Source organism: Chinchilla lanigera, unplaced genomic scaffold (genome assembly GCF_000276665.1).
Source record: "Chinchilla lanigera isolate Chin_1 unplaced genomic scaffold, ChiLan1.0 scaffold00063, whole genome shotgun sequence".
NCBI classification, from domain to species: Eukaryota; Metazoa; Chordata; class Mammalia; order Rodentia; family Chinchillidae; genus Chinchilla; species Chinchilla lanigera.
The window spans coordinates 5,148,454-5,174,851 of record NW_004955464.1 but is presented as its reverse complement, the minus strand read 5'-3'; the positions used below and the strand labels follow the sequence as shown (position 1 = coordinate 5,174,851).

The window sequence follows — 26,398 nt, the reverse complement described above, 5'->3', positions numbered from 1 at the left end:
CTCTCTCTCTCTCTCTCTCTCTCTCTCTCTCACATTGCTTTTACTGTCTTCCCCTGCCATGAACTATTGCCCCTCTGCCATGTGCCACTCTGCCTTGGAGCTAGCCAATTATAGAATGAAACCCTTACAAACTAAGCTAAGTAAATCTTTCCTTCCTTAAAAAAAGAGTGTTATTATTGAAGAGTTTTGAATAGAGGTATGACATTCAGATTTTTTTGTCAAAAAATCTGTCCAGTTGCCATTTGGGAAAAGGGTTGGAGAGAAACAAATGTACAGGCAGGAGGCCCAGGTAGGAAGCTACTAAAATGATCTGGATACAACATGAGCATGGCCTGGGTGTAGTAAGAGTCATGGGAGTGCAAAAGTGTAGTTGGAATTAAGAGGTACACATATAATAAAGCCAGGGGCTCTAGGGAGTGATTAGATGTTGGGAGTGAAGATGAGGAATGAAGGCTGAGGCCTTGCTTTCTGATACAGAAGAAGGTTTCTGATAAGGGCAAGTAAGGGGCTGATAGTGACACTCACTGCGATAGAGAACATCAGGTTTGCAAGTGGGGGAGTAAGTTCTGCTTTAGACTTATTGTGTCTGACACACTAAATATCCCGGAGGAAATGTCCAACAGGATGTTGGATGTACAAGGCTGAAACTTAAGAAAAGATTTGTAACTATACACTCAGGAGTCATATGGCTAGAAAGTCAGGTAATGGAAATAGATAAGCTCACCCAGGAGGATATATAAGAAAAGCAGAGTCAAGTCCCAAATCCCGATGCACACAGCGTTTAAGGGACTTGTAGAGGAAGTCTGAGAAAGTGTGGCCAGAGAAGGAGAAGGGAAACAGAAGAGTGCTGTCATGGAAGGCAAAGTGCGGAGTGGGGCAGGTTGGCCAGCAGTGTCCACAATTGTCAAGGGGCCAAATAAGCTTAATATGGGTTTTGGAAGATAAAGGCAATAATAATCTCGGTTAGAAGAGTTTCAAAGGCAAGATGAGGGGCAGGAGTGTGGGGAACGAGGAGGTATAGAAAAGAAACTGGAAATAGACAAGACTTTTGAGAAGCTTGGTGCTGAAATAAAAGAGAAATGGTAATGAGAAAGGGCATGGAAATTGAAGGAGTTTCTGGTTTTTAAAATGGAAAATCTTAGAGAAAGAGAAAGAAAGAGAAAGAAACTGTTCATTTCTTTTTACTCTTTCAGTGGAACATCTATGAGCACCTGTGAGCTTTAGGAAAAAAACTGTTATTAGAACTTTGAATGGTTTTATGCTCTAGAGTGGTATGATTAGAGTTTCTGGTAGCCAAGAGAAGAATGTGTGGGAGAGGTGTGAGATGGAAAAAAAAAAGGTCAATTAGGAATTGATTCAAATACTCATTCAACTAATATTTATTGAATGCCACCTCTGTACCAGGCACTGTCCTGGATGGCAGAGAGCAAACTTGGTAAAAATCCTTCCCCTTGTGAGGGTTACATTCTAGTGAGGACACAGGCAACACAGAAATGCAAGTAACTGGTATGGTTATTACAGAGGGTTAGAAGTGCTGTGCAGAAGAGGAAAAATAGAGCAGGTGCAGCGGGTGATGCATGTGGATGGGATGGATGGGGCACGGCTTGCTGAAGGTGTGATATTTGGGCAAACGCTTGAAGGAGGGGAGGGAACAGCAGCCATGGAGACAAGGTGTGGGTGGCTCGAGTCGTCGCAGAGAGACACAGTGGAAGCATGGAACTTTGAGAGAATGGAGAAGAGAAATAGTGCCGTAGAGGACCAGTCAGGGAGCCCAGACTTGGACTTGGCAGGATTGGCCGTGCAGCCAAGGGAAAGAAGAGTGCCCAGTGCGACACTATCCTTACACTGTGCCTTCAGACATGTTCAATCCTCCCCTTTGTCTTTGCCACTTTGCCAGACACCTTGTTACTATTTTTCCTTTCATAGTTGAACTCCTTTAAAAATTATCTAGACTGACAACTCCCACTTCAGGCCCTCGTGCTCCCTTGCTAGCCTTTCTAAGCTAGCTTCACCCCCTTATAGGGCACAAGTGATTTCATGTTCTCCAAAACCAGTGGCCTTGTCTCAGTTCTTATCTTCTCAGAACTGTGGATATGAGGCTACTGATTATTCTCTTTTCTGTTGACGTAAATGTCTTCATCACTTTCCCAAAGCTAGAACACAACAGCTACACCTACAGCTTGAAGGAGAGGTTCATTTTCCTTGCAGTTATAGTCCACAGTCGGCGGGCTCCAAGGCAGGATGAGGTAGCAGAGGGGCAGAGGAAAAGCTGCCCACCTCATGGCAGCCCTGAAGCTGAGAGAGAAGGGAGGAGCTTCGGAGGGAGATGAACTCCTTCTAGACTATGCCCCCAGAGACCAGCTCATCTGACCAGACCCCGCCTCCCAACAGCAACAGCTGCACCACCCCTACAGTTCAATCCCCTTCTAAACACATGAAGCTTTGACATTTTTTTTTTGAGACAGTGTCTGGCTATGTAGTTCAGGCTGGCCTTGAACTCACACTGATCCTTCTGCCTCAGCCTCCCAAGTCCTGGGATCACACGCGTGTACTGTCTTGCCTGGTAGGAGAGGGAACATTTTAGATCTAAACTGTAACAATAAGTGATGCTAAACTGATTGCCAATTCTATATCTTTTTTAAAAAGCTTTTCTTCGTGCCTCTTATCTCAATTTGTAATTACTTGTTTAATTATTTATTTTTTATTTTCTGTGCAGTAACCCCATGCCAGTAGAATCATGCAATTTTATTCACTAATATACTTCAGGCACTAGTATGGTATATAATGGAGCTCAGGATGTATTTGTCAAATTAGTGTAAAGTAACAAGGTTGGGTATGATTTTCTCCAGAGCTTTTCTAGCCTGCCACCTTCCTGTTTCTTACTTCCCTATTTCTTTAGTCTTTGTCTTTTCCCTAACAAGTGTTTTTCCACAAAGCTCAGCCCTTAGTCTTTTGTTGCTTCCTAGAGCACTGATCCAGAGAGCTAGTCCACCTCTCCCGCTTACCTGAGGCCTTAGTTCAGACACCTCTTGGCTGTGTATCTTCTGTCTTGATCTTTTTCTTTTTTTTTTTACAAAGCACCTTGAAATTTATTTTGAAGACCATGAACTAAAAGTGAAGCATTTTAAGCAATGCAAATAGAAATCAAATGGTTAAAAAACTAACTACTTTATAAAAGCTGTTGCAGTGATTTCAATTAAATAAAATCGTACCAATTTACATTAATTTTCTGTTCTTTTCCAAAAGTTCCCTTACTCCAAAAGAAACAAAAAAACAAAAACAGAAAACAAAAAAAACCCCTCCAAAACCCAATAGTTTCTGGCTTTATTAACTCTCTTGATCCATTTTTGAGTCTTAGGTTTTTTAGAAAGGTTGTTCCAATTTATACTCCTTTTTTAAAAAAATCTTAACTAATCTAATAGGTAGAAGTAGCATTTTATTTTCATTTGGTGTGTAGAAGAAATCATTTGCCAAGTGTTAGCTGGGCACTTTGTCCTTTCTTTTTAAACATGTCGTTTGTGTACTTTGTCCTTTTACTGTTGGACTTTTAAAGTTTTATCTATTTCTATGCACTCTGTAAATCCATTTAGCTGCCTCTGTTTATGAACAAGGAAACTGAGTCCCAGAGAGTTGCAGTGACTGATCCAGGGCTGCAGAGGGGTTAGCACCAGAGATGCAGTGAGAGCCCAGGTCTTTTGGAGCGGTGCTCCTTCCAGGCTCCCGACCGCCCTGTGTCCCAGACTCAGCCATATGTGCTTGTATTTTATTGGATCTTCTCTATGGATTCTGCCTTCTGCTCAGACTTGCCTCTTTTAAATCTGAATTTAGTTCTTTTTCTTCTGCACCTCAAGTGGGAGTTTACTCCTAGTGTTTTCATTTTAGTCAATTCCCTAGCATTTTTCCCTGACATGAGTTGTTTTGGTGGAAATCTCCAGCAGGAAGTTGGGGTGGTAGAATTGAAAGTCAGATGAACAATTTAGGCTAGAAATACATACTTGGATGTCACTTTTTAGGAAGTGTTTGTTTAAAATTACCTAAGAGGATGCATTCTCTGGGTAAAAGGAGCATCTAAGGGGCTGAAAACTGAGTCTGGGAGAGAAGTCACAGTGGGGAAGTGGTTGAAGCTGATGAGTGCCATTCAGTACTGTGCGGGCCAGGGGGAGCATTTCCAGAGCAAGGCAGGGTGAGTGACCTCTGTTCCCGGATGACACGGAAGACGTGAAGTGGAAAAGTGAGGACCAGCTGGGAAGAAGCCTTTGCATCTGGCACACCAGGAGTCTGTGGGTGGACAAGGGACATCAAGGTAACAGCTGATGAGGCAGTGGATTAGGCCATTTGCTCTCGGCCTGGCGAATAGGCATGTGCCACTTTGCAGTACTGTCTGTGTGAATATTCTGGGGAAAACTTTATGCCAGTCATATCAATCTGCTTTTAGAAATGTCTTATTTTTATTTGTGATCAGTTAACAACAATAGCAACAACAAGAAAAGGCCCATCTGTATTTATAAAGTGTGTTCACATCCGTGACCCACTTGACCCATGTAACAGCTCTGTAAAGTCAATGCAATTATTTTCTCTACCTTACAAATAGGAACATTGAAGCTTCGAGAGTTTCATGTAACTTGGCCCGAATCAGACAACCAAATAAATGGCAGTGTTAAGATGTTCTTATGCCGTGTTATGCCGCCTCTGGAGCTGACAAAGAGCTGAGGTCGAGGTGTTGCTGCATTCCTTTCTAGAGTTCTCAGGGGATAGTCTGTGCCCTTGCTTTTTCCAGTTTCTAGGTGCTACCTGCCTTTCTTGGGTTGGGGTCTCCTTTATCCATATTTAAAACTAGCAATGGTAAGCTGCATTCCTCTCACAGCTCATCTCTTTCACCTACTCTTTTGCCTTTTATTCCACTTTGAAGGACTTATGATTAGATTCAGTCAGGTCTGTAACCTTAATTATACCTGCAGAGTCCCTTTTGCCATGTAATAAAGTCACAGAGTCTGAGGATTAGTACATGCACATCTTTTTTGTTTTGTTTTTTTTTTTTTTTTGGTTTTTTGGTTTTTCTCCGGTACCGGGAACCGAACTCACGACCTTGCGCTTGCCAGGCAGGCGCTTTTGCCGCTGAGCTAAATCCCCAGCCCCAGTACATGCACATCTTATGGGACCATTATTTTGCTGCCACACTATTCAGACTCCTGTGTTCTTGTTCACTGTACTTTTTGTGCCATGTCTGCCCCTTTGAGTCATTGTTAAGACTCAAGATAAACATTGCCTCTTTCATATGTTCCTGGCCAGCTGGTTGACTTTCTGTCCTTTTGGCCTCCCATGGGCTTCCCCCTTCAATATCATCTTAAGACCTGTAATATGTTCCTGAATCATGTGGTTAATTGTCTTTACTGTGCGTAGACCTGCTGGAGCTCCTTGATGCAGGTGTGTGTTTCACTCAATATTTGGTCCCAGTGCCAAGCACAGGGCCTGCTACCAGCCTGGTGTTTGGTAACATTTGTTAAATAAGCAAAAGACTGCTTCCTGTAGGGAATTGGTCTTAACAATGTGCTGGGATGCAGAAACCCCTTAACCTTAAACCCAGGGGACCTGGCCTAGGTTGTAAGACCAGCCAATGGCACCACCTACTTTAAAACATAAACTTCATGGAGCAAATAATGACTTTTTGCAGATCATTAACTTCCTTGATATAGCTACTGACCAGCTTGTGACCTTGGGGAAAGGTCATGGAGTCTCATTTTTTTCCATTTGAATGAGGAGGAAGTAGGACTGTCTGATCACCAGAAGTAACAGTATGGGGTTAAAGCAGGGGCTGTGGAGCCAGACTGCCCATATGTGTACTGTACTTGACACCTGGCCCTGCTTTTTACTGTGCTTCCTGTTTCCTAGCCTGTCGTACCTGAGGTTCTTTACCTGTGAAATGGAGGATTATGACAGCACCTCCTTTCTAGGGTTGTTCTGAGGATTACATGAGTTAAGATATGTAAAGTCTTTATCTCGGTAGCTAATTGTAATTAATGTTATCACAAAATTCTCTTTGTGATCTAAACTGCATGGTTCTGTTGTGTTTTTCCTGAGTGTCTCCCAAGCTCCCCTCTTCTTTCCTGGCCTCCTGGATTCTATCTCTTTGGAGATTTTGCCCTCTGGCTAACAAGTCTTAACCCCCCCACACACACACACCACCACACACACACACACACACACACATACACACATACTCCCTCTAGCCCTAGTCCTGCCCTCCCTGGTGTTTAAATATTCTAACCAGGGCTGAGCCCAGTGGTAGAGTGCTTGCCTAGTAGCATGCACAGGCCTTAGGTTTGCTCTCCAGCACTACCAACATAAATAAATAAGTAAATATTCTCTGCCTCTGCACCAATCTAGGTGTGCCTCTTCTTGGAGTGTCTGTGGGGTTGCTGGCCCTGCAGACCAAAAACAGTGACTCCACTGCCTGGCATCAGGGTTGAAGCCTTCTGCCCTTTGGCCACTTCTCAGGGCCATGTCCTTCTGTGCCTGATGGGAAGGTGTACAACATTCTCCCATCAGAGCCTCACTGAACACCCCATGTAGCAGCCCCTGAGACAGAGAGACAAGGTGTCAGGGGTAAAAGTGCAGGTTGACAGCAGGCTGCTGTGTTCAGATCCTGACTTCCAAACTTACTAGCGGTAACTCCCTGGGCAAATTACTTCACTAGGCTTCAGCTTCTCATTTGTAAAAAGAGATGTAATAGTCGCATTTAATTCATTGTTTAGTTATAAATATTAAAGACATAATTCATATAAAGCCCAGGGTGATAACCAGGAAGAACTCTCGGCAATGGATAAGCATTGGAAACTTTCCATTTTCCCAGCACCTTTGGGTTCAGTTCTTTACACTGTCATCTCTTATTTTGTTTGCAGTTGGATGTTTTTCCCAATCAGCTGCATCCATGTCCAAGTGTTAGTAAAAAATGAATTTGAAAGCCAAAAGTGATTTTTTTATTAACTGCTTGATTCAATTCAGCAGACATTGTCTCTTCAGTGCCAGGTTCTACGCTGTAGGTTGGGAAAAAAATTTAGAGTCAGGCACAGGTTCTGTTTTCAAGATGTTTACAGTTTAGAGAAGAAAGTGGGTGTTTAAATATTCTAATCAGAGCTGAGGGTGTAGCTCAGGTAGAGTGCTTCCCTAGCACACGTGGTCCTTAGGCTTGGTCTCCAGCACTACAAACATAAAAAAGTAAGTAAATATTCTAGGCAGAGGGAACCATATGAGTTAAGGTGCAGAAGTATAGGCAGGCCAGTCAGTATGACTCAAAACAGCAGCGTGCAGGCTGCTTTCTATAGCTAAAACTTGGTGCCTGGAGAGAAGTGGGTGAGAAAGCAGGGAGGAAAGAGGGCAGAGTGATGAGAAGTAAAACTAACGAGGTTTCAGGATGACCTGAGTTATGCTGTGTAGCGGTTCCTCAGTTGTTGGACTCAGATTCCAAATTCATGTTTGAACACCAAAAAGTTCAAGAACTGAACATATTTTTCCCATAAGAAATAATGGAAAACCAAGTAATTGGTTCTCGAGGCCTAAAACTTACACTTACAAGTTCATTTTTCTAGGCCATTAACAAATTTCTCAGTGATTTCTTTCTTTAACCTTGTTGTGGTTCTCCGTTTTCCTTTTAGCTTTACTGCTGGTATCACTAACTTTCTTTTGAGCTATGATCACGATAGTCTATGCAAAAAAAAAAAGGCCCAGTGAGGAAAGTTTGAGTGTGCTAAGGCAGCACTCGCCTGGACAAGTGCAACACTTAGACTGAAGCGTCACCCCTTGTGTCCTCGGTGAGACTCGACCTGTGACTCACTGTCAGCTCGTACAGGTTTTTTCAGGTTGGATTTTCAGTGGGCTGTCCAGCACAATTACAAACACCTGGCAGGTTTTTTCAAAGTTTGCTGTTCGAGTAGTGGAAAGTTTGAGCTTAAAGCTGTTCAATCACTGAGGTATCATTGTATATAGAAATTAAACTGAGATCAATGGAGAGAGATGAGGGATTATTGGTAAGGGTGTGATGTGATTAAACTGTCTTTAAAAGGACATTTTTGACGTCAGCATAGAGGACAAATTACAGAGGGCCAGATTGAGGCCAGAGATTGATCAGTAAACTATGGCAGTAGAGAGTGGTGACAAGAAGCTGAGTCACAGCAGTGGGAATGGAGAAAGAGAGGAGGGGGAGAAGGAAAGATGCAGAGCATTTAGGAATTGTGTCTGTATGACATGGAACGGTTGACTGAACAGAATGGTGAGAGGAAGGGCAGAGTGTAGAATGTTGCTGGTGCCATTATGTGACAAGAAACATTGAGTTAGAGGTGCTTAAGAATAAGCAGATAGAGACATCTAGTAAGGGCCTGGATATTTAGGTCTTGTGCAGAATGGGAACCTTTGCCTAGAAACATGTAATTGGAAGTCATCTGCTTCTAGGTGGAGGCTGAGCCACAGGAGTGGGTGAGATTACTCAGGGAAGGGAGGTGCAGGAAGAAGAAAAGAGGTGAAGGACAGCACCCAAACGAGTTCACAAATAATTAAAGGTTGGGTAAAGGATCAATAGCCAGCAGAAGACAGAGAAGGAAGAGGAGAACCAATAATAAGTAGTGTCTCAAAAAGCAATGGAGGAGGGTGTTTCAGAAGAAAGAAGGCCAGAGTGTCAGATGCCACAGGGAGGCTAAGCAATTTTGGGATGGAAAGGTGCACTGAATTCCTTAAGGAGGACTCTGAGGGACTTCTGTATCTTCATTTCTCAGACATATATCTGTGTCAGTAGTGTCTGTCTGGAGAGGAGAAAGGATTAGGTGAGATCATGTAATAGGGAGGGACCTCTGTTCCAGAAAAACCTGAGGACATCTCTGTCATCGCACAGCCCATGTGGCAATGAGCAGAACTGCGTGGATCCACGGTCCTGCTACTCAGGGGGAGAGCTCTTAATACATTTATTGTGAATTCTTTAAGACTTTTTTCTCTGCATATAAACAAATATGGTGTTTATGTATACACATATGTAACTTTAAAAATAAATATTGGCTCATACTGAGCATGCTCTTCTGGGATCTGCTTCTTTTACTTAACTGAATGAAGTGGTCATGTTTTTCATGTTACTGTGTGGACAAGTATTTCAGTTTTTAGTGGCTGCGAAGTAGTTATATTTAAGTGGACTGTAATTGTTTTTAACAAATTAGATCCTAAATGATGAGTTTGTATGTTGTTTCTAGCTTTTTACAACCTCAGCCAATGCCGGGGTGAAGGTTTTGTACACATACTGTCTTTGTATGCTTGCAAGTTTACGCATAGCCTAAATGACAAGAATTGTGTCCTACTCATCTCAGTCCTCCGCACCAGGCATAAAGTAGGTGCTCAGTAAGACTTACAGTGCTCTGAATTGAGGTCTCTGGAGACCTGTAATATCTTACTTATCTTTGTGTTTTTAAATTTTTTATTAAAAATGTTTGGCAGGTGCTAGTGGTTAAAGCCAGGGCCTTGAATATGCTAAACTCACATTCTACCACTGATGTACACCCTCACCTCTCCCTTCGTATTTTTGGCATTTACTACAGTAAGCAACAGCCCAAAAAATTGTTTACTGAATGAATAATCTCAGGGATATAGAGAATTCTACCCTGAAAAGGGAAGCATCCGGTAGTGATTTCCTTTTTTTAGTGTGATGTGATGTGTTCAAAAGCACTTTCCTAAGCATTGCTAGCTTTAGACATTTCTAAGGAGTGCTCTGCGTTCCTGTTGCTCCCGCTCCTATGGTATTGATGGACTCCTTTCCCTGGTCAGTAGAAAGCCTAGATAAAAATTCTTATAAATAATTGGTTAAAGTGAGAAGTTAAAAATTCTGAATATTATGTTATCACTATCTTCCCTTTTGCTTTTGTGAAGCAGGGTCTCACTGTGCAGTTCAGGCTGGCCTTGAGCTCACTTCGTAGCCTGGCTGGTCTCGAACTGACAGTGATCCTCCTGCCTCAGCCTCCTGAGTGCTGGGATTACAGGCGTGCACCACCACACCTATCTGTACTTACTGTTTTTTAATCCCCCATGATTCTCTTCATAGAACCTTAAAAGTGGGGATAATCCCTTGCTCAAGTCTGGCATGGCTGGTACCTGGCATAGCCCTTACCACAAGTGACCACCAGGAAACGCATGGAGAGTAAAGGGATCCAGCTGTGTTGGGCTATGCACTTGGCATAACTGCAGAAATTTTCTAAATGTTTGACCATTTCCCCAAATTTAATTTCTGCCTTCTTTTGTTCTGTGGTATGTTTTAAATTATACATTAAATTCTTTTGGGGGGGTCTTAGGGAGTTACCCAGGCTGGCCTCAAACTTGTAACCCTCCAGTCTCAGCCTCCCAAGTAGCTGGGACTATAGGAACATTCTACTGTGCCTGATTTTATATTAAATTCTTAAATATATTTTAGGGTCTATCCTTTTTTAAAAAAAATTTTATTAGTACATGTTTGCAGTACTTTAACGATTACATTCATTGTGGGGAAATGGTACATGGACATAACACATCTTTATTCTTTTTGTTTTTCATTTTTCCCCTTCCCCTCAAACCTCCCATCTTTTTTTTAAAAAACAGGGTCTATGCTGAGCTTTTTTTTTTGGTAACGAAAATTGAACTCAGGACCTTGTACTTGCCAGGCAGGCACTTGTGCCGCTGAGCTATATCCCCGGGCCCTAGAGCTTTATTTTTTATTTCAAGGATCCACTTATTCCTTTTAGTATTGGTTCATATAATTTTACTTGTTGCTTTGTAATGCATTCTAATCTCATAGGGCTATTTGTACCTAGTAACTTCTCAGAATAGGATTTTATATTCTTGCCCAATTATAGTTCTAGGATAAATTTAGAAATATTTGGTTATATTCTAATGAAAACAATGTATTAAGATTTTTAAATTGAGATTACATTAATGCTACAAATTAATTTCTAGACCAACATTTTTGTGCTTATATTTTCATCTCATATGATATATTTACTTCATCCTCTTTTTTTTGTTTTTTGTTAGTTGGATTTTGGTTTGGTTTTTTCAGCACTGGGCATCGTACCTAGAAGTGTTCTACAAGTGAGCTACATCCCCAGCTCTTTTTATTCTTTATTTTGAGACAGGGTCTTAGAAAATGCCCATACTGGCCTTGAGCCTGCAGTCCATTAGCCTCTGCATCCAGAGCAGCTGGGATTACAGGCGTGCATCTCAGCACCTTGCTCTGTTTATTCAAAACTTCTGTAGGTACTTCAGTACGAATACGTACTGTTCTTTCTCTGGGTCTCTCACCCTGCCTAATTGTTTGATTTTCTGTCTCCTGCCACTCTGCTGGTGGCAGGAGATAGAAAGATGAACGTGTTACCACTCTCCCTCAAGAAACTACTGTGGTGAGTAGAAGAGATGACTGGTCAGGTAATTACAACTAACTTCAGTCATTACTGGAATGTGCAGAAGCACAAGGTGCTCAGGAAGCACCAAGCAGTGAGGTGTTAAGTGTTAAGGAAGTGTTAAGGAAGATGCCCTGGGGGAGCCCCCTCTCATCAGTCTTCCAGACTGAATGGCAGGTAATCAGGTGAAGAGGAAAGTATATTTCAGGTAGACAGAATATTCAGTGGGGTATATGTTTGGAGGTTAAAAGACAAGGAAAATACTCAAGCATTTTGGGAGCTACAAGTAGCGGAGGCATAGGCTGAACGTGCAATAGTAGCTGGAAAGGAAGCTGGGAGGTCGGGGGCAGATTGTGAAGGCCCTTGTGCGAAGAAGGAGTTTGGATGGAGGGTTGAAGGATTAAGGGTAGGAATAAAATGGTCTGATTTATGTTTTATTTTAAAAGTCCCTAAAAGAAAAGATACTAAGATTTTAAAAAGGCCCCTTTAGGGGCTGGGGATTTAGCTCAGCGGCACAGCTCCTGCCTGGCAAGGTCGTGAGTTCGATTCCTGGTACTGGGAAAAAAACCCAAAAAATAAAAAATAAAAAGGCCCCTCTAGGTGCCATGAGAAGATAACTTTGAAGGGCAGCAGACTTAGCCAGAGAGGCCAATAAGGGGCCTCTGTGTCACCTGAGGCTACAGCAGTGGCATAGGGATAGAGCCATAGGCGAAGGAGGAGCAGGCAGCAGGCAGCAGGCAGCACATGTATGTGCACACACACCCACTCTCCTTAACGTGTTAAGGCTTTTTACTGGTGTAGGCAGGCGTTTTTCCCTCTCGCAGTCTGACTTGTTATTTCCTAAGTAGAAAGCTATGATTTTTAAACATATATCTATCTTATGTTCTTCTGGTTTTTTAAACTTTTAATTCTAAGTTGGCTTAGTTGGTTTCTTTAGCTTTTCTGGGCATTTATTTTGTGTAGATACACTGGCATATTGAAATTTTTGACCTTTTCTCCTTTTTCCATTTTTATTATGAAAATCTCAAACATACACAAAAGTAAAGTGAATACTATAAGAGCTTCCAGTATGCCCTTTTACCTCACTTCATCTTTCTCTTTTTTGCTTTTATTGTGTTTACTGGATTATTTTAAAGTGAAATCTCAGACCTTTTGTCATCTCAGCTCTACATACCTATGTTTGCACCTCTAAAAACTATGGATAGGGGCTGGGGATTTAGCTCAGCGGCAAAAGCGCCTGCCTGGCATGCGCAAGGTTGTGAGTTCGGTTCCCGGTACCGGAGAAAAAAACAAAACAAAACAAAAAAAAAACAATAAAAACTATGGATATTTTCCTAGGTAACTACTATGCCATTTCTGTGCTTAATTAACAATAATTCCTTGACATAATTTAATATGTAGTATATATTCATGTTTCTTGTTTATCTAAAAATACCAGTTCATTCTAGTTGGGATTTGGATCACACATCACATTTGGATGGAACATGATTCCTAGGGGCTCTTGGTTAAATGAGCCTCATGGTTTTGGGTTTTGGACTCAGAAGGCTCTTTTTTAATCCATAGCAACCTCTGACCTCCCTCTTTGTAAACAGCGCTACTGAATGTTAAAGAAACCATGTGTGTTGTGTGGAGGGGCCCACATTCTAAATATTGTTTCTTCATACTATGATTTCACTTACTCCTCTGTCTCTCATATTTCCTATAAACTGGAGGTTAGCTTTGAGTGGCTAATTGGATTGTGGTTCATTTGGTCTTTTAGGGTTGGGTGTGGGACTACTTCCTGGGCAGAGCTGTCAAGTACTTCTGCCTCGCAGCCCCTTTCTGGGGATGCCAACGTTGATCAGTGGGTGAAGGGGATGACAGTTCGACCTCCATTATAAACTTCCCAGCCTTTCATGGAATGAGTTCACCCACTCATGATTGTCTTACTCTTTTTTTCTCTTTTCTCTTTTATTTCACAATTGTCTTCTGAATGAATTATTTCATCAGGGGCTACAAAACTTTTCTAATTCTGTTAGTCTTTTTACATTATTGCTAAATAAAGAATGTTCCTTTAATAACTATAGTTATTCTGTTGTCTTGAAATGTAATATGTACCAAAAAATAGTATAAATGCTTACTTTACTTTCTTTTATTTCAATTTTTCCATTAAGGAATTGGAACCTTAGGTTGTGTTTTGTTTTGTTTTGTTTCAAGTGTTATTCTTTTTAAGATTTTACTGACAACGCCTTTAGTTTTTGATTACTGTATTGGCCAGTCTGGTTCTCTCCTAGTGATCCTCATAGCATAGCCTCTGTGAAACACATTTCATTGGTACAAGAGCTTTGCATCCTGGGGGGTATGAATGGGTGTCAGTCCCACATCTCAGCCCATGTCGTCCTGTGCTTTCAGAAGACAGAACCATCTTTCTTTTGATTTCCCTCCTGTTCTAGGTCACACAGTGAACAAGATGTGTAAGCACTCAGATTCGGAGGTGGCTTGTCTTGCCAAAGAAGTTTACACTGAGTGGAAAACTTTCATTGAAAAACATTTGGATAGACCATCCATTGAAGTCCGAAGTGATCCCAAAACAGAATCATTTAGGAAAAATGCCCGGAAACTGCTCTCAGAAGCCTTGGAATTAAAGGTAATGTTCTGGATGGAACATGATTCCTAGGGGCTCTTGGTTAAATGAGCCTCATGGTTTTGGGTTTTGTTTTCGCTTTTAGTTTTTTTGAGACAGGGTCTCACTGTATAGTCCTAAACTCACTATATATTCCAGGCTGGCCTGGAACTTGTGGCAAGCCTCCTGCCTCAGCCTCCTGCCACCACACCTGGCATTAGCCTCATGTTTTCATAATGAGTTTTCATAGACAGAATGCCATTGCCTTATTCTAATAGGCTACTCTTTAAGCATTCTATATTTATGAACCTTCTGGGAGATGGTCTTGGAGTCGTATGAGCTTTGTAACTAGTGAGACCTGGGCTTTTTATTGTCTAAGGCTTTGGGAAAGTTAAATGCACCATTTATACAAAGGAATAATATCTTGTGCCTGCTGATTAGAAGCCATTTATTGAATGCTACTTCTTTTGCATTTAAAATTCTTTCCATTCCCACTGAAATAAATATTTTAGGATGGACCATGTTGTGGCATTTCAGTGATAAAGAGCTGGCTGTTGAAGAGACTCTACTTCCCCTCCTTTGGCAACATTCATACTCTCAGTTCTAAGGCATAAAATTGACAGGATTCCCTGTCATCTCTATAGCTAGCCCTTTGAGTGATACTAGTGTTTAGAAGTGTACATGCTAAAGAAACATTTTTGCTCATTAATGATAACCTTAATGACCATCAAACTAATTTTCCAGGCTTACTGGAAAATCAGACGTATAACAGTCGTATTTTTTTCTCTCCCCACAATGTTTGAAGGTAACCCTATTAAAATATGCATACAAAAATAACAATCCTTTTTTAGGGTTTTTTTGTGGTCTTTTTGAGACAGAGTATCACTGTGTAGCCCAGTCTGGCCTCGAACTTGCAGCAGGCCTGCCTCAGCCTCCCAAATGCTGAAATTACAAACGTGTACCACCACACCTAGCAGCAATACTTTTGATAAAAGATGGAATTCAGAAATCTGCTTTAAGCAGATGTGGTGGTGCATGCCTGTAATCCCAGCACTCAGGAGGCCGAGGCAGAAGGATTGCCACAAGTTAAGGCCAGCCTGAGTTACATAGTAAGACCCTGTCTCAAAACACTCCCACCCAAAAAAAGAAATCTAGTTTAAGTGTTAAATCAGTTACTGCATTCTCCAAAAAATTTTAACCTTTCTATCCCAATTATTTATTCAAAAAAGATGAACAAGTGAACTTATCATATATTGTGTGTATATATATATATATATATATATATTTTTTTTTTTTTTTTTCTTTTTCTTTTTCTTTGGTGTTTTGAGACAGGGTCTCACTATGTAGTTCAGAGTGTCCTTGAGTTTGCTATGTAGCCCAGGCTGGCCTTGAACTCGCAGCCATCCTCCAGCCTCAACCTCCTAAGTGCTGGGACTACAGACATGTATCACCATGCCTGGCTCTATTATTTACCTTTTCAAAGAAAAGTTTTAGGTTTACGCTTTTAAAAATAAAAACTTAAAATAGCAAATAAAAAAAAATACAAGCAGAAAAAATCGCCATTGAACCTACCATCCAGACATAATCTTGTTAATATATTGGTATGTACCCTTTTTTGGGTAAATTCTTACAGCTTTTTAAGTGAATGCAGGGAAAGTTATGATTATCTAATATTTATTTAGAGCAAATTCTATGCTAAATGTCTCATAAGGTATTTTTATTATTCTGCAAATAACATTGCAGAAAACTGACATAATTACATTTGTGTTGTTCCTTGAATCTTGATTAACTTTAAGAACTGTTCTGTATATTCTCTTCTATATATTTTTATGTTTCAATGTTTATAATTTTTAATATCTACTTGATAGTGCAGTGAACTGCTGGGATGTAAGTTTACTTAACTTTCCCTAAAGGAAGCTTCAGTATGAATAATGGAAGAGAGGAAAACCTATGAAGGATATAAGTAATTTTAAGAGTATCGATTAGCCAACAGACTTGCTATTTTAAATAAAGTTTATTTTTGAAATAGACCAAAATTATTGCAGAAACATACAGTGTGGATATGTAATGTGTAGTTAATGTGGTGGTAAATACCAGTTCCCTGTGGTATCTTTTTAAGTAAATGATAAAAACGAAGCTATGCTTGTAAGGATTAATGAGCAGTTTGCCTGCTATATTAAACTCCATAATAATTATCCTTTTAGTTTATCCATTAATTATCTTTTAAATGGCACATCAAGTGGTAAGCACTCAAGTGTTACAAAGCAAAGTTAAAAAAGTGATACATTCCTAAGTGCTTTCCAGCGTAATTGGAAAAAATATCAGATTAAGCATAACTGAGTGGTTTTGTTCCCAAAGAGTAAATTTAAAAAATTAAAAGTATGAATCTTTAACTGTCTTCCTTGGCCTGCAGGAAAAAAAAAAAATCAATCTGTCTTTCTTGCATAAACAGCATCTGATAGTATTTTTGTTGGTTTGGTATGTCACAAAATACAAATATAAATATTTGTATATGAGGTTAACCCCAGCACTGATCATCATGAGGCATTTCCATATTAGGGTAAATCAGTGAACCATCTAACCCTGTATCCAGCCTTTGATGGTAACCAATATCAAGTGCATTCGAATCAGACATCAGATTCCATAAGTGTACTCACTCTATCAGTAGTGAACCATTGGGTAAGCTATTGGCCCAGTGACTGAAAAGCCTTTACAGTTTGATCCTAGCATGTGTTTTTGCAAATACCAAATCTACTGGTTACATTTTTTGTAGAAAAAGATGTTTCTATGTTATGTGTTTCAGTTATTTCCTTTAATAGTGAAAGGTACAGATGAAGAATATATACATGGTCAAAAGGTTCATCTCTTTATTACCCTACAGATCTTGCTTTCTAGATTCATGGATTATTTCCTTGTTCTTAGAATAATGAAATAGATGAATAAAAACTCCATTGCTGAAAGCCGGGCTTCATTCCCCTTTACTTTCTCCCTTCCGGATCTTCTTTGTTCTTCCCTGTGTTTTAGATCTTTCCTCACATGAACATCCCCTGCAGTGTCATTCTCTTACTTCCTCTTCCTCATTATCCACTCTCCTTCCTACCTCATGGCCTGTGATCATTTTCCTATTATGTCATTAAAAAAAATGAACCTGATTCTCAAAGTGAGCCTGCATCATTAAGAGTTATGAAACACTGGCTAGTTGGCTCAGTTGGTTGTCAGATGGTGCTAATGAGATCCAGGTCAGGGGTACATTCTCATATGGGACTGTTAGTTCTTTCTTTGTTTAATGGCCTCAGACTGCACCCCTAGCTTTGACCAACTCTGTCATAAATGTATTCAAGTGGTCAAAAAGAAGTGTGGTTAGATAAGTACAAATTCAATCATGCTATGGGAAAACCCATGCAAAGTTTGCTTCAAGGGGATTTTCAACTCATCATGTGTTTATTGAGATCTACTAGGTGCCTGGGGAGAATACAGACATGAATGAGTTGCATTGCCTACCTTGAGAAAGCTTACTACACCTGCCTGAGCCTTAAATGACTAACAAAAATGTGAGGCAGTCTGAAATAGCTAGTGGTATAGACACACAGATCTGCTGTGGGCATCTGGGAAGGTGTTATGGTTGAACTGATCTTTAGAAGAAGGGTAGGATTTTGCTAACTAGAAAGTACACAAAATAAAAAGATTAAAATGGGTGTGGTGGCACATGCCTGTTATCCCAGCTATGTGGGTAGCTGAAGCAAGAGGATTGCAAGCTGCACCCCAGCCTAGGCAATTTAGTGAGACCCTGTTTTAAAATACAATTTTAAAAGGGCTGCAGATATATCTCAGTGGTAGAATGTATCCTAGTGTGCACAAGACTCAGTACTGCTATCTCCTGTATGTGCTATATGTGCTATCTGCTATATATGACAGCAAAGGAGCAGAAAAGAAGGGAGGTGCACATGGAAAGAAAGGACATTCACTTGATCAGTGTTTATTGAGCATTTCCTGTGTGCCAGTACATAGGCCTGGCAAGGGAATTTAGAAATGGATATATAATGTCAACCTCCGTGGCCTCACAGTCTTCCAAGGAAGCAGACAAATAGTTAAAGTACAACGTGGGAAGTTCTTCAGTAAGATAAACACACAAAGAACGTGTTCCCTTGCATTTAAAGAACTTAGATGTGGCTGACAGCACTGATTGATTATGGCACCATTTCCCACCAGGTCCATTCCTGGGTGGTTGTGTTTTGTGTCTTCCATAGCCTACATCCAGTCCATCCAGGATTGGACAACTGAGTAACGCATACATTCGTGTCCAGGCAAAGATAGATATGGAAGCCTATTCAGATTCTCTGAGAAATGGGGACTAGGAGATCCCAAGAAAGCAACTGTGTGGATGTTGGAAACACAAGGCATGTTGGAGGAGTTAGGAGAAAGAGAGACTTGTGGGTAGAGAGGTGTAGACCAGGAGAGTGGTGGTTAAAATTGGTAGGCTCAGGTAGAGGAGCAAAAAACATGTGAGAAAGCCGGGCAGGTCATGAGGAACACAAGGGAAGGTCTAGCCTCTAAATCCCTAGGTCTCTTGTAGGGTTCCTCTTCCCATTCGCATTCATACAGATGTGTCTCTAGCAAAATCTCTTTTTTTCTCAAGGTGTCAGTAAGTCCTACTTTACCTAACGCACCAAGACAGGACCCTTTGGAAAGGACTTACCAATTGGGCAGGTTTGGGTTACAAAAGAGGCATTCTTCGGTTTGTGCTGGGAGCTTGTCAGACATGGCTGTGCATCATGAATCATTTTCCTTTATGATTTATACTTTAATGTCACAGATATTTTTCTTCTTTTTTTTCATTCTGACCGGCCTTCATTTAGCAAGAGGCATGTAAGTCGTGGGAGGTGGCACACACTTGTAATCCTAGCACTCGGGAAGCTGAGGCAGAAGGATCCCCATGAGTTCAAGGCCAGCCCAGACTCCATAGTGAGTTCAAGTCCAGCTTGAACTATATAGCAAGACCCTGCCTCAAAAACAAACAAGCAGGAGGCGTGTGTGAGAATTGCTGGATGCTTCCTACTTCTGTCACACACAGGGCTAGCTAGCACCTGTCCATTGCCCCCAGCTGCATGTGTAAACACCATCTCCTTTCAGGGCTTTGAGTTCCTAGATGGGAGGAGTCAGGTCTTTTCATGTGCTGTGTCTCCCAAATCTGACCAGACTTGGAACAGCAACTCACTTTGCAGAATGGAGATGTATGACTATCTAGTTATGTGAATCCTGTTTTTTTGATACTAAAATTGATAAAATGGTTACAATTGTTTTATAAACATATGCCCTTCTATCTTTAATAGCACTCCCCTCATTAAAAAAAAAAAAAACAACCAGAGTTTTTTTGCCCATTACACTAAGTAAATCTTGAAATGGTAACCAGTCTCATGCTGGGCTAAGGAACCTCTGGCAAGTGCTGTAGGGCAAAATGGGGCGGCCAGGCGGCCAGAGAACTCTCCAGCCTTCAAAAGTTGTCTGGTACCAGGCTGCCTCAGGCCTGCTCCTAGTTCAGTGTCTGCTCAGGGAGTCTTGGAAACTCCAAGAATCTGGGTTCTAGAGAGCTGTGGGGCCTGGTCCACTTGCTTCTGCACAGGCCTAAGAGGTGATCAGCCAGCCATTTTGAACTTCCAGAAACATCTTTTGTCTGCTAGGCATAGACAGATGTGTATGATATGCATATGATTGAAATATTTGGTAAATGTTCAAAAATTTTAAAGTATTACTCAGACACGTTGCCATTGATTCCCCTCAGAATACCCACACACATACTTCAAACTCACCCCATCATTCTTGCCACTTTGTGAAAGCAGTTCTGAAAGCCCTCTTTTGTGAGTGTCTTTAGCTATCTTTTTAACAGCTATTGTGGCTGCCTGAATCAGTTCAGAACGTTTACTTGTTATGGTCATTTTAACCTTGGGGAAGATCCAGTGAGCAAGGTGGATGAGGACACAGCGTGATGTCTGCATGAGCTTGCCTTTCCATTGGATGCCCCTTGGCAGCAGCACTCAGAGTAATTTTCATCATACCTCATCAAGATGCTCGTGATGAGGACTTTCTGGACCGCTTCAGAAGGTGGCAAGAATGATGGGGTGATGAGTGGGTTCAAAGCTAGGCGGGGTGTCGTGATCAGGATTAATGGAAATGGTGGGTTTTTAGAAAATTTTTAAAATATTTACCATATATTTTGATCATCCTTGTATATTCATATTCTCTCTGTCTCTGTTCTAGTCTGCTTTCTGCTTGGTCCATGTATCTTTAAAGCCACACCCCCCTTTGGTCTTTGTATCAATCTCTTGTGTTCGGGACATGTTTTCAAATGTCAGGTGACCTTTTTCATTTCTAGTTTTGACCTTTGCTTTTTACATAGAAGCATAGGGTGTGTACAGAACAGTGTGTGTCTAGCTCAGTGAGTTTATCACAAAGCAAACACCCATTTCACCCAACCGGATTCTGCTGCTTCTCCAGGTCCCATGAGGACTGGCATTTTCTCCTGAGCCCCGTGCTGCCCTTGTGGGTTCCCTATGCTCCTGGCACACATTCCTCTCCTTCCTGTGCACTTAGTACCTGTTCAGTTGGGTTCTCCTCAGGCTCCAGAGCTGTGCCTACCCTGGTCACCGCTCACACTCAGCTCTAGCACAGAGCCTAGCACCCAGTAAATACTGCTTAGCAGGTGGGGATGGAATGAAGGGCAGAGAAGGAAATTTGGTTTTGTTTTTAAAGGACTTAGTTCGAGGTGAGACAAACTGCAAATATAGATCGTTATAACGTATGATAATGGCCAAGGGAGCTCGGGACATTGTGGCAGTTTGAAGAACTTCTAAGTCTTTGTGCTAAGGGGTTTGTGTGTGTGTGTGTGCGCGTGTGCATGCACGTGCTGCTTTACCACACAAATACAGGAGTGTGTTTCCTAGGACAAAGTGTACGTGCTAAGGGAACATCTGCCATGCAGAAGCCAAAGGAGTGTGATAGTGGCTTGAGGGTTAGGCGGGGCTGTGCTCAGGGCTGGAGGGTGGTGGGTAGGCCTGGGGGTCGCTGACCAGCAGTCTAACCTGGCCAGGCTGCAGAACAGGTAGGCAGAGTCCCTGATCTGTCCTGGGTCCGTGACCTCAGGACGGCTTCTGCATGAGTTGGACCACCCTAGAATTGTTGCAGGTCCTATCCCCTCAGGGTGCTCCACTGACCTGAATCTGCAGGGATCTTACCAGACCCAGCCAGGCTTTCAGGATGGTGACGGGGCTGTTAGTGTGCTAAGAAGGAAGCACATGAACTCTGGAATCAAGACCTTGACCTTATACCTTTGAACCTATTTCCTTATCTATAAAATGTGATAATAAGAGTTATGAGCGTTAAATGCAAAGAGTGACTTATAAACTGTCTTACACACATATTAGGATTCAGACTCAGTATTTCTAAAATCCTGTAAGGGGTTAAAGGCACTTTAAAAACAAAAAGAAGTATGAACTGTTATACTGATTTATTATCCTTGGACTTTGTTTCCTGGTTGGTAAAGCACAGGGCCCAGTACCCGTTGCTTAGTTCGGGCCAGTTTCCTGTTATAATGGCAAATATTACCACCCGGCAGGGGTTGTGAATGAGGTCCCTGTCACAAAGCACATGGCCTTGTTCCTTAATTGCCAGGGTGGAATTAATTTGCTCTTCCTGTTTCTCTTGTGACAGGAAGTAGATGTCCTTGAATTTCAGTTGATTAATGGAGGCCTTGGAGCAGAGAGCTCCAGCCTCTCTTGCTTTTAATCCTTATGCAATGCAAGGCCCTAATTTGATAATTTTGCTGTTTTTTAGATGGATCACCTACTGGTTGAAAATATTGAGCGGGAAACGTTTCATCTCTGCTCCCGCCTCATTAATGGGCCGTACCGGCGGACCGTGAGAGCTCTGGTCTTCACATTAAAGCACCGAGCTGAAATCCGTGATCAGGTGAAGAATGGCTCACTGCCGGTCGGCACGTTTGTACAGACCCACAAAAAGTGACCTGAGGACGGTTCTAACCCTGGGCTGGGCAGAGAAGAAAACGGGCCCCTCTCTGCATTCAAAGGCTCCTTTGAGTCTGGGTGATGGCTGATGTGGCTTGCTGGATTTTCCCATGGCTCCATTCCTACAGGCAGGATGCAGGGAGCCTGGGAGACGGGCCTGCGGGAGCGAGCTTCATTAGCCGCAGTGCGCTGGCACTGCCCAACAGGACACATGCTGGCTGTCACTGGGAAGCACCGTACGGGTACCGTCACCCAGCACAGTGACAGGGTGACAGATTTCACTGTGTGTATGCCAAGGACACCTCTAAACCTCCCCCCTGTCAGGCAGATGAAGTTACCACTTTATTTCGCCACCCTGCAGGTAACTGAAACTCAATTACTGCTGCTGCTCCCTTGGTTCCATCCCCCTGAGTTTAGACAGCTCCGGTGCCTCTCAGAACTCCCTGTCTGTTCTCTTTGCTCTACCCCAGGGGTGAGCCTGCCAGAGCCAGCCGGCCAGCCCTGCTTCCCAGAGCTCACTTATCTGAACGTTTCAGCTCTCCCTGGAAGACCTTCTGCGCCTGTCTCTGGAGCCCCCATGCTGAGGCTTCTAATGAGGAACTGGCCTGAAGCCTCCCACACCTCAGGCTTTATTTGAATATGTGGGCTCTCAGCTTAAGGCTCTGTAGAAGATACATAATGAAATTTCTCTCGCAGTGAATTACTGAAGTAGGAAAAAATTCACGCATACATACTTTAAAAATGGAATACTTCTGTACAGGCCTGCTGGATCAATTATGTAAATGATATTTGCTTTTTAAAAAAGTAATAAACTGAGACTTGTACTCTGAAGCAAAACATGTGGTTTCTTCACTGCAAATGTTTCACATTGAGAAAGGGAATAGTGGGTGAAATTAAGGAATGGTGGATAAAGATTTGAGGGTGGTGACAAGATCCAAGGAAGGCTTTTTTTTTTTTTTTTGGGTTTTTCTCCGGTACCGGGAACCGAACTCACGACCTTGCGCTTGCCAGGCAGGCGCTTTGCCGCTGAGCTAAATCCCCAGCCCCCCAAGGAAGGCTTTTTTGATTAGGGGAGACTAGAGTATGTTGCAGTCTGAAGGGAAAGAACCAGTGGAAAGGGGATAATTTAAAATTAAGAGATGAGTTGGAAAACAAGGATAGAAGGGAGAAAGGGCTAGTGCTGTCTGCCTTTTAAGTGCTGCCTTTCCACAGGTGATGTACGGTGGTGCCTCGGATTACGAACTTAATCTATTTTACGATTTGGGGAAGATGGCTGCATTTATGTTTGTGTGGGGAAGATGGCCATGGTTGTGTTTGTTACCTGATACACAGTTTGCAAACAAAAGCAACATTTTGCCAAATACTTTTGTTTGCACACAGAAGCATTGGTGAACAGAGGTATTGCTGTATTTGCCTGGAGACAGAGATATATATTTTTTTAAATTATCTGTTAAGTAGATATTGTTATTTCAGTGTTTCACATGTATTCACGTATTCAGCCATGGCCCCTCAGTCCGTGGGCAGTAGCTGTGGATGGCACCCCAAGGCTCATGCAGCACAACTGTTTTGTCCAGCTAGAATGGTAACTGAACACTTACCATGTGTCCAGCACTGTGGTAATATTTTACAAAAAAGAAAATATCCAAGGAAAGATGAGAAAAACAAGGCTCAGAAAGATGTAGTAACTTCCTGAAGATCACAAGTAGTGAACAACGTACCTAAGATTCAGTACCCAGGTTTGTTTGATTTTACAGTCACCAGCTCATTCCATGCACTCACACTTTCAAGCATAATTTACTCACTGTGATCATATTGCAGTTTACATCTTTAGCCCACGTGTCCCCTAAGTTTCAGATGATGTTTCGTAGGTGTCACGTGGACATCAACGTGACACGCTTTCTCTCAGTTCTCAGTCTCACAGTCCCAGTGCTCCAGGTAGGTCTGTTCGGAATCAGCCTCGCCTTAGCCCATCAAGTCCTGGTTTTACTTCTCAAATATATTTAGAGGGGGCTGGGATTTAGCTCAGCGGCACAGTGCCTGCCTGGAAAGCGCAAGGTCTTGAGTTCAATTCCCAGTACCAGAAAAAAAAAAATCAAATATATTTAGAATTCCTGCCTCTTCTCCATCTTTAGTGCCACTTTAGGACTTCCTCTTCTCTTGCCCAAATGACTATATGGACTCCTAACTGGTTCCCCTGTCTCTAATCTTACCCTTTTTAAATCCACCTCCCTCTATTGCAGACAGAGGCATCAAAACTGGAAATCATTATCACTCTTCCATTGAAACCTATCCATGGATTCCTATCACCTACCTGTAAGATAGAAGACAAGTGCTTCACTGCTGATTTGAAAAGCTGTCTGTTGTGATTCAGCCCCTGCCTTCTCTGTTCTCATCTCCATTCAGTCCCTGCCCTCCATCTTCATAGACTTCTGAGAGTTCTTTACTGCGTCTGGTTTCTTTAAGTAACTCGCTGTGTTCTCATGCATGCTGTTTGCCCTTTCTGCAATGCTACTCTACCAAGTTCCTTTCCTGATATGGATGATGCCCTGTGTGCTTCTGTAGACATATCCGCATATTCTATGGTTTGTGTATGATTCTGTCTCCCCGCTAGATTGTAACCTCAGTGATGCAGAGATCCGGTGTTGTTGGGTATGGAGTGCCTACAACAGGGATGGTGCATATCAGTCACCAATAAATAATGGTAGAATTAGCAATGTCCAGGTTCTATGCCCTTCGTGGTTTCTCCTTGGGTTGTCATCCACAGTGTAGCCAAAGTAGCCTTTCAAACTATAAAACAAACCATCTCTTTTTTTTCTGCTTAAAACCTTCCAGTGTCGGGCTGGGGGTATAGCTCAGTGGCATAAGTGCCTGCCTTATGCCACTGGACCTGGCAAGCGCAAGGTCCTAAGTTTGATTCCCAGTACAAAACCAAAAAAAACCCTTCAGTGTCTTCCATCTCACTTGGTGTCAAATCCCAAGCCTTTACCATGTCCTACAAGGCCCAGTGTATCCACCCCCTGGCTGCCTCTTTGGACTCATTCCCAAACATTATGCCTCCATGGTCCCAGTGACTCCCTTGCAATTTCCCACACATGCCACACACGTCTACCTTGGGGCCTTTGTACTTACTGTTCTTTTGAGGAAGGTAATGGGAATGGAGCTTAGGACCTCACGCTTGCCAGGCAGGCCCTCCACTGCTGAGCTGTATCCCCGGACCCTGTACTTCCTGTTCTGATTGCAATGTTTTCCCCAGGTTATCTGCATGTTCCTATCTTCATTTTTTTTTTTGTTTTTTTCCTGTCTTCATTTGATTCAGTTCTCTCCTTCCCTGATCAGAAAGCCCTTCACTGACTAAGTAAACTAGCACTTCCAAATATCCTTCAATACTTTAGCCTGGTTTGTTTTTTCAGAGTATCTATCACCCTTTAATACATTATTTCTTTATTGTCTCTTTTTACTCTTCAGGAATTCAAGGTTCATGAAAGCGGAGACCTTGTTTTTTTGTTTTATTCTCTGCTCTATTTCTAGCACCTGGAACAGCCTGGCCACAAGCTAGATGTCTTAGTTACTTTTCTCTTTGCTGAGACAAAATACCTGACACCCACAGGTTAAAGGAGGACAGGTTTATTTGGCTCAGTTTGTAGAGGTTTCAGTACATAGTCAGCTCGCCCCAAGGCAGGGTGGTGTAACAGTGGGACATCACAGGGGAGAAACAGTTCATGGTGTGGTAGGCAGCCAGCAGCCAGCAGCCAGCAGCCAGCAGCCAGCCTGCCTTTCCCTTTTATCTCATCCAGACTGTAAGCCTATTGAGGCCAGGCGTGGTGGCGCACGCCTGTAATCCCTGCACTTGAAAGGCTGAGACAGGAGGATCGTTGCGAGTTTGAGGCCAGCCTAGGCTACAAAGTGAGCTCAAGGCCAACCTGAACTGTATAGCAAGACCCTGTCTGAAAGACAAAAAAAAAAAAAACTATTGATTGGTGTCACATCCCTCCAGGCTCCATTATGCATACCCTTCATCCCAACATCATATCCTTAGTCCACATTCACACACCCTAATCCAGCTACCTTCAGAACTCCCCAGTTATAACCACATGAAGTTTTGGGAGGACATCTAGATACAAGCCATAACACTAGGTCTCCATAACTATTCATTGCATAGTTGAATGGCTGGCTGTGGGCATGCAGAAGAAATGTCTAATCCAGTCAGGGAATTCCTGGAGGAGGCAATGACTGTGTGCCAGTTAAAGGGCAGGAGTTGTTAACTGGGTAGCCGAGGTGCACGACTTGCTGAGAAAGATCCAAAGTGGAGATAACTGGAAGGTGAGTGGGGTGGGAGGACACAGCAGGAGGGCGGCTGAAGAGGAAGGTAAGGGCTGGGATCG

At 42.3% G+C, this 26,398-nt stretch overlaps 1 protein-coding gene across 3 annotated transcripts in view; it reads left to right on the top strand.

Moving 5' to 3' along the window:
* Positions 1-22,853, top strand: part of Tceanc2 (transcription elongation factor A (SII) N-terminal and central domain containing 2) — a 41,219-nt gene extending 18,366 nt beyond the window's left edge. For all 3 annotated transcript variants that reach the window (XM_013521710.1, XM_013521709.1, XM_013521708.1), the window contains exons 4-5: positions 13,829-14,022; positions 21,826-22,853. In XM_013521710.1, the coding sequence (XP_013377164.1) occupies positions 13,829-14,022; positions 21,826-22,014 (383 nt within the window). In that variant the 3' untranslated portion in view covers positions 22,015-22,853. The remainder of the gene's footprint in view (positions 1-13,828; positions 14,023-21,825) is intronic.
* The last annotated feature ends 3,545 nt before the right edge of the window (positions 22,854-26,398 follow it).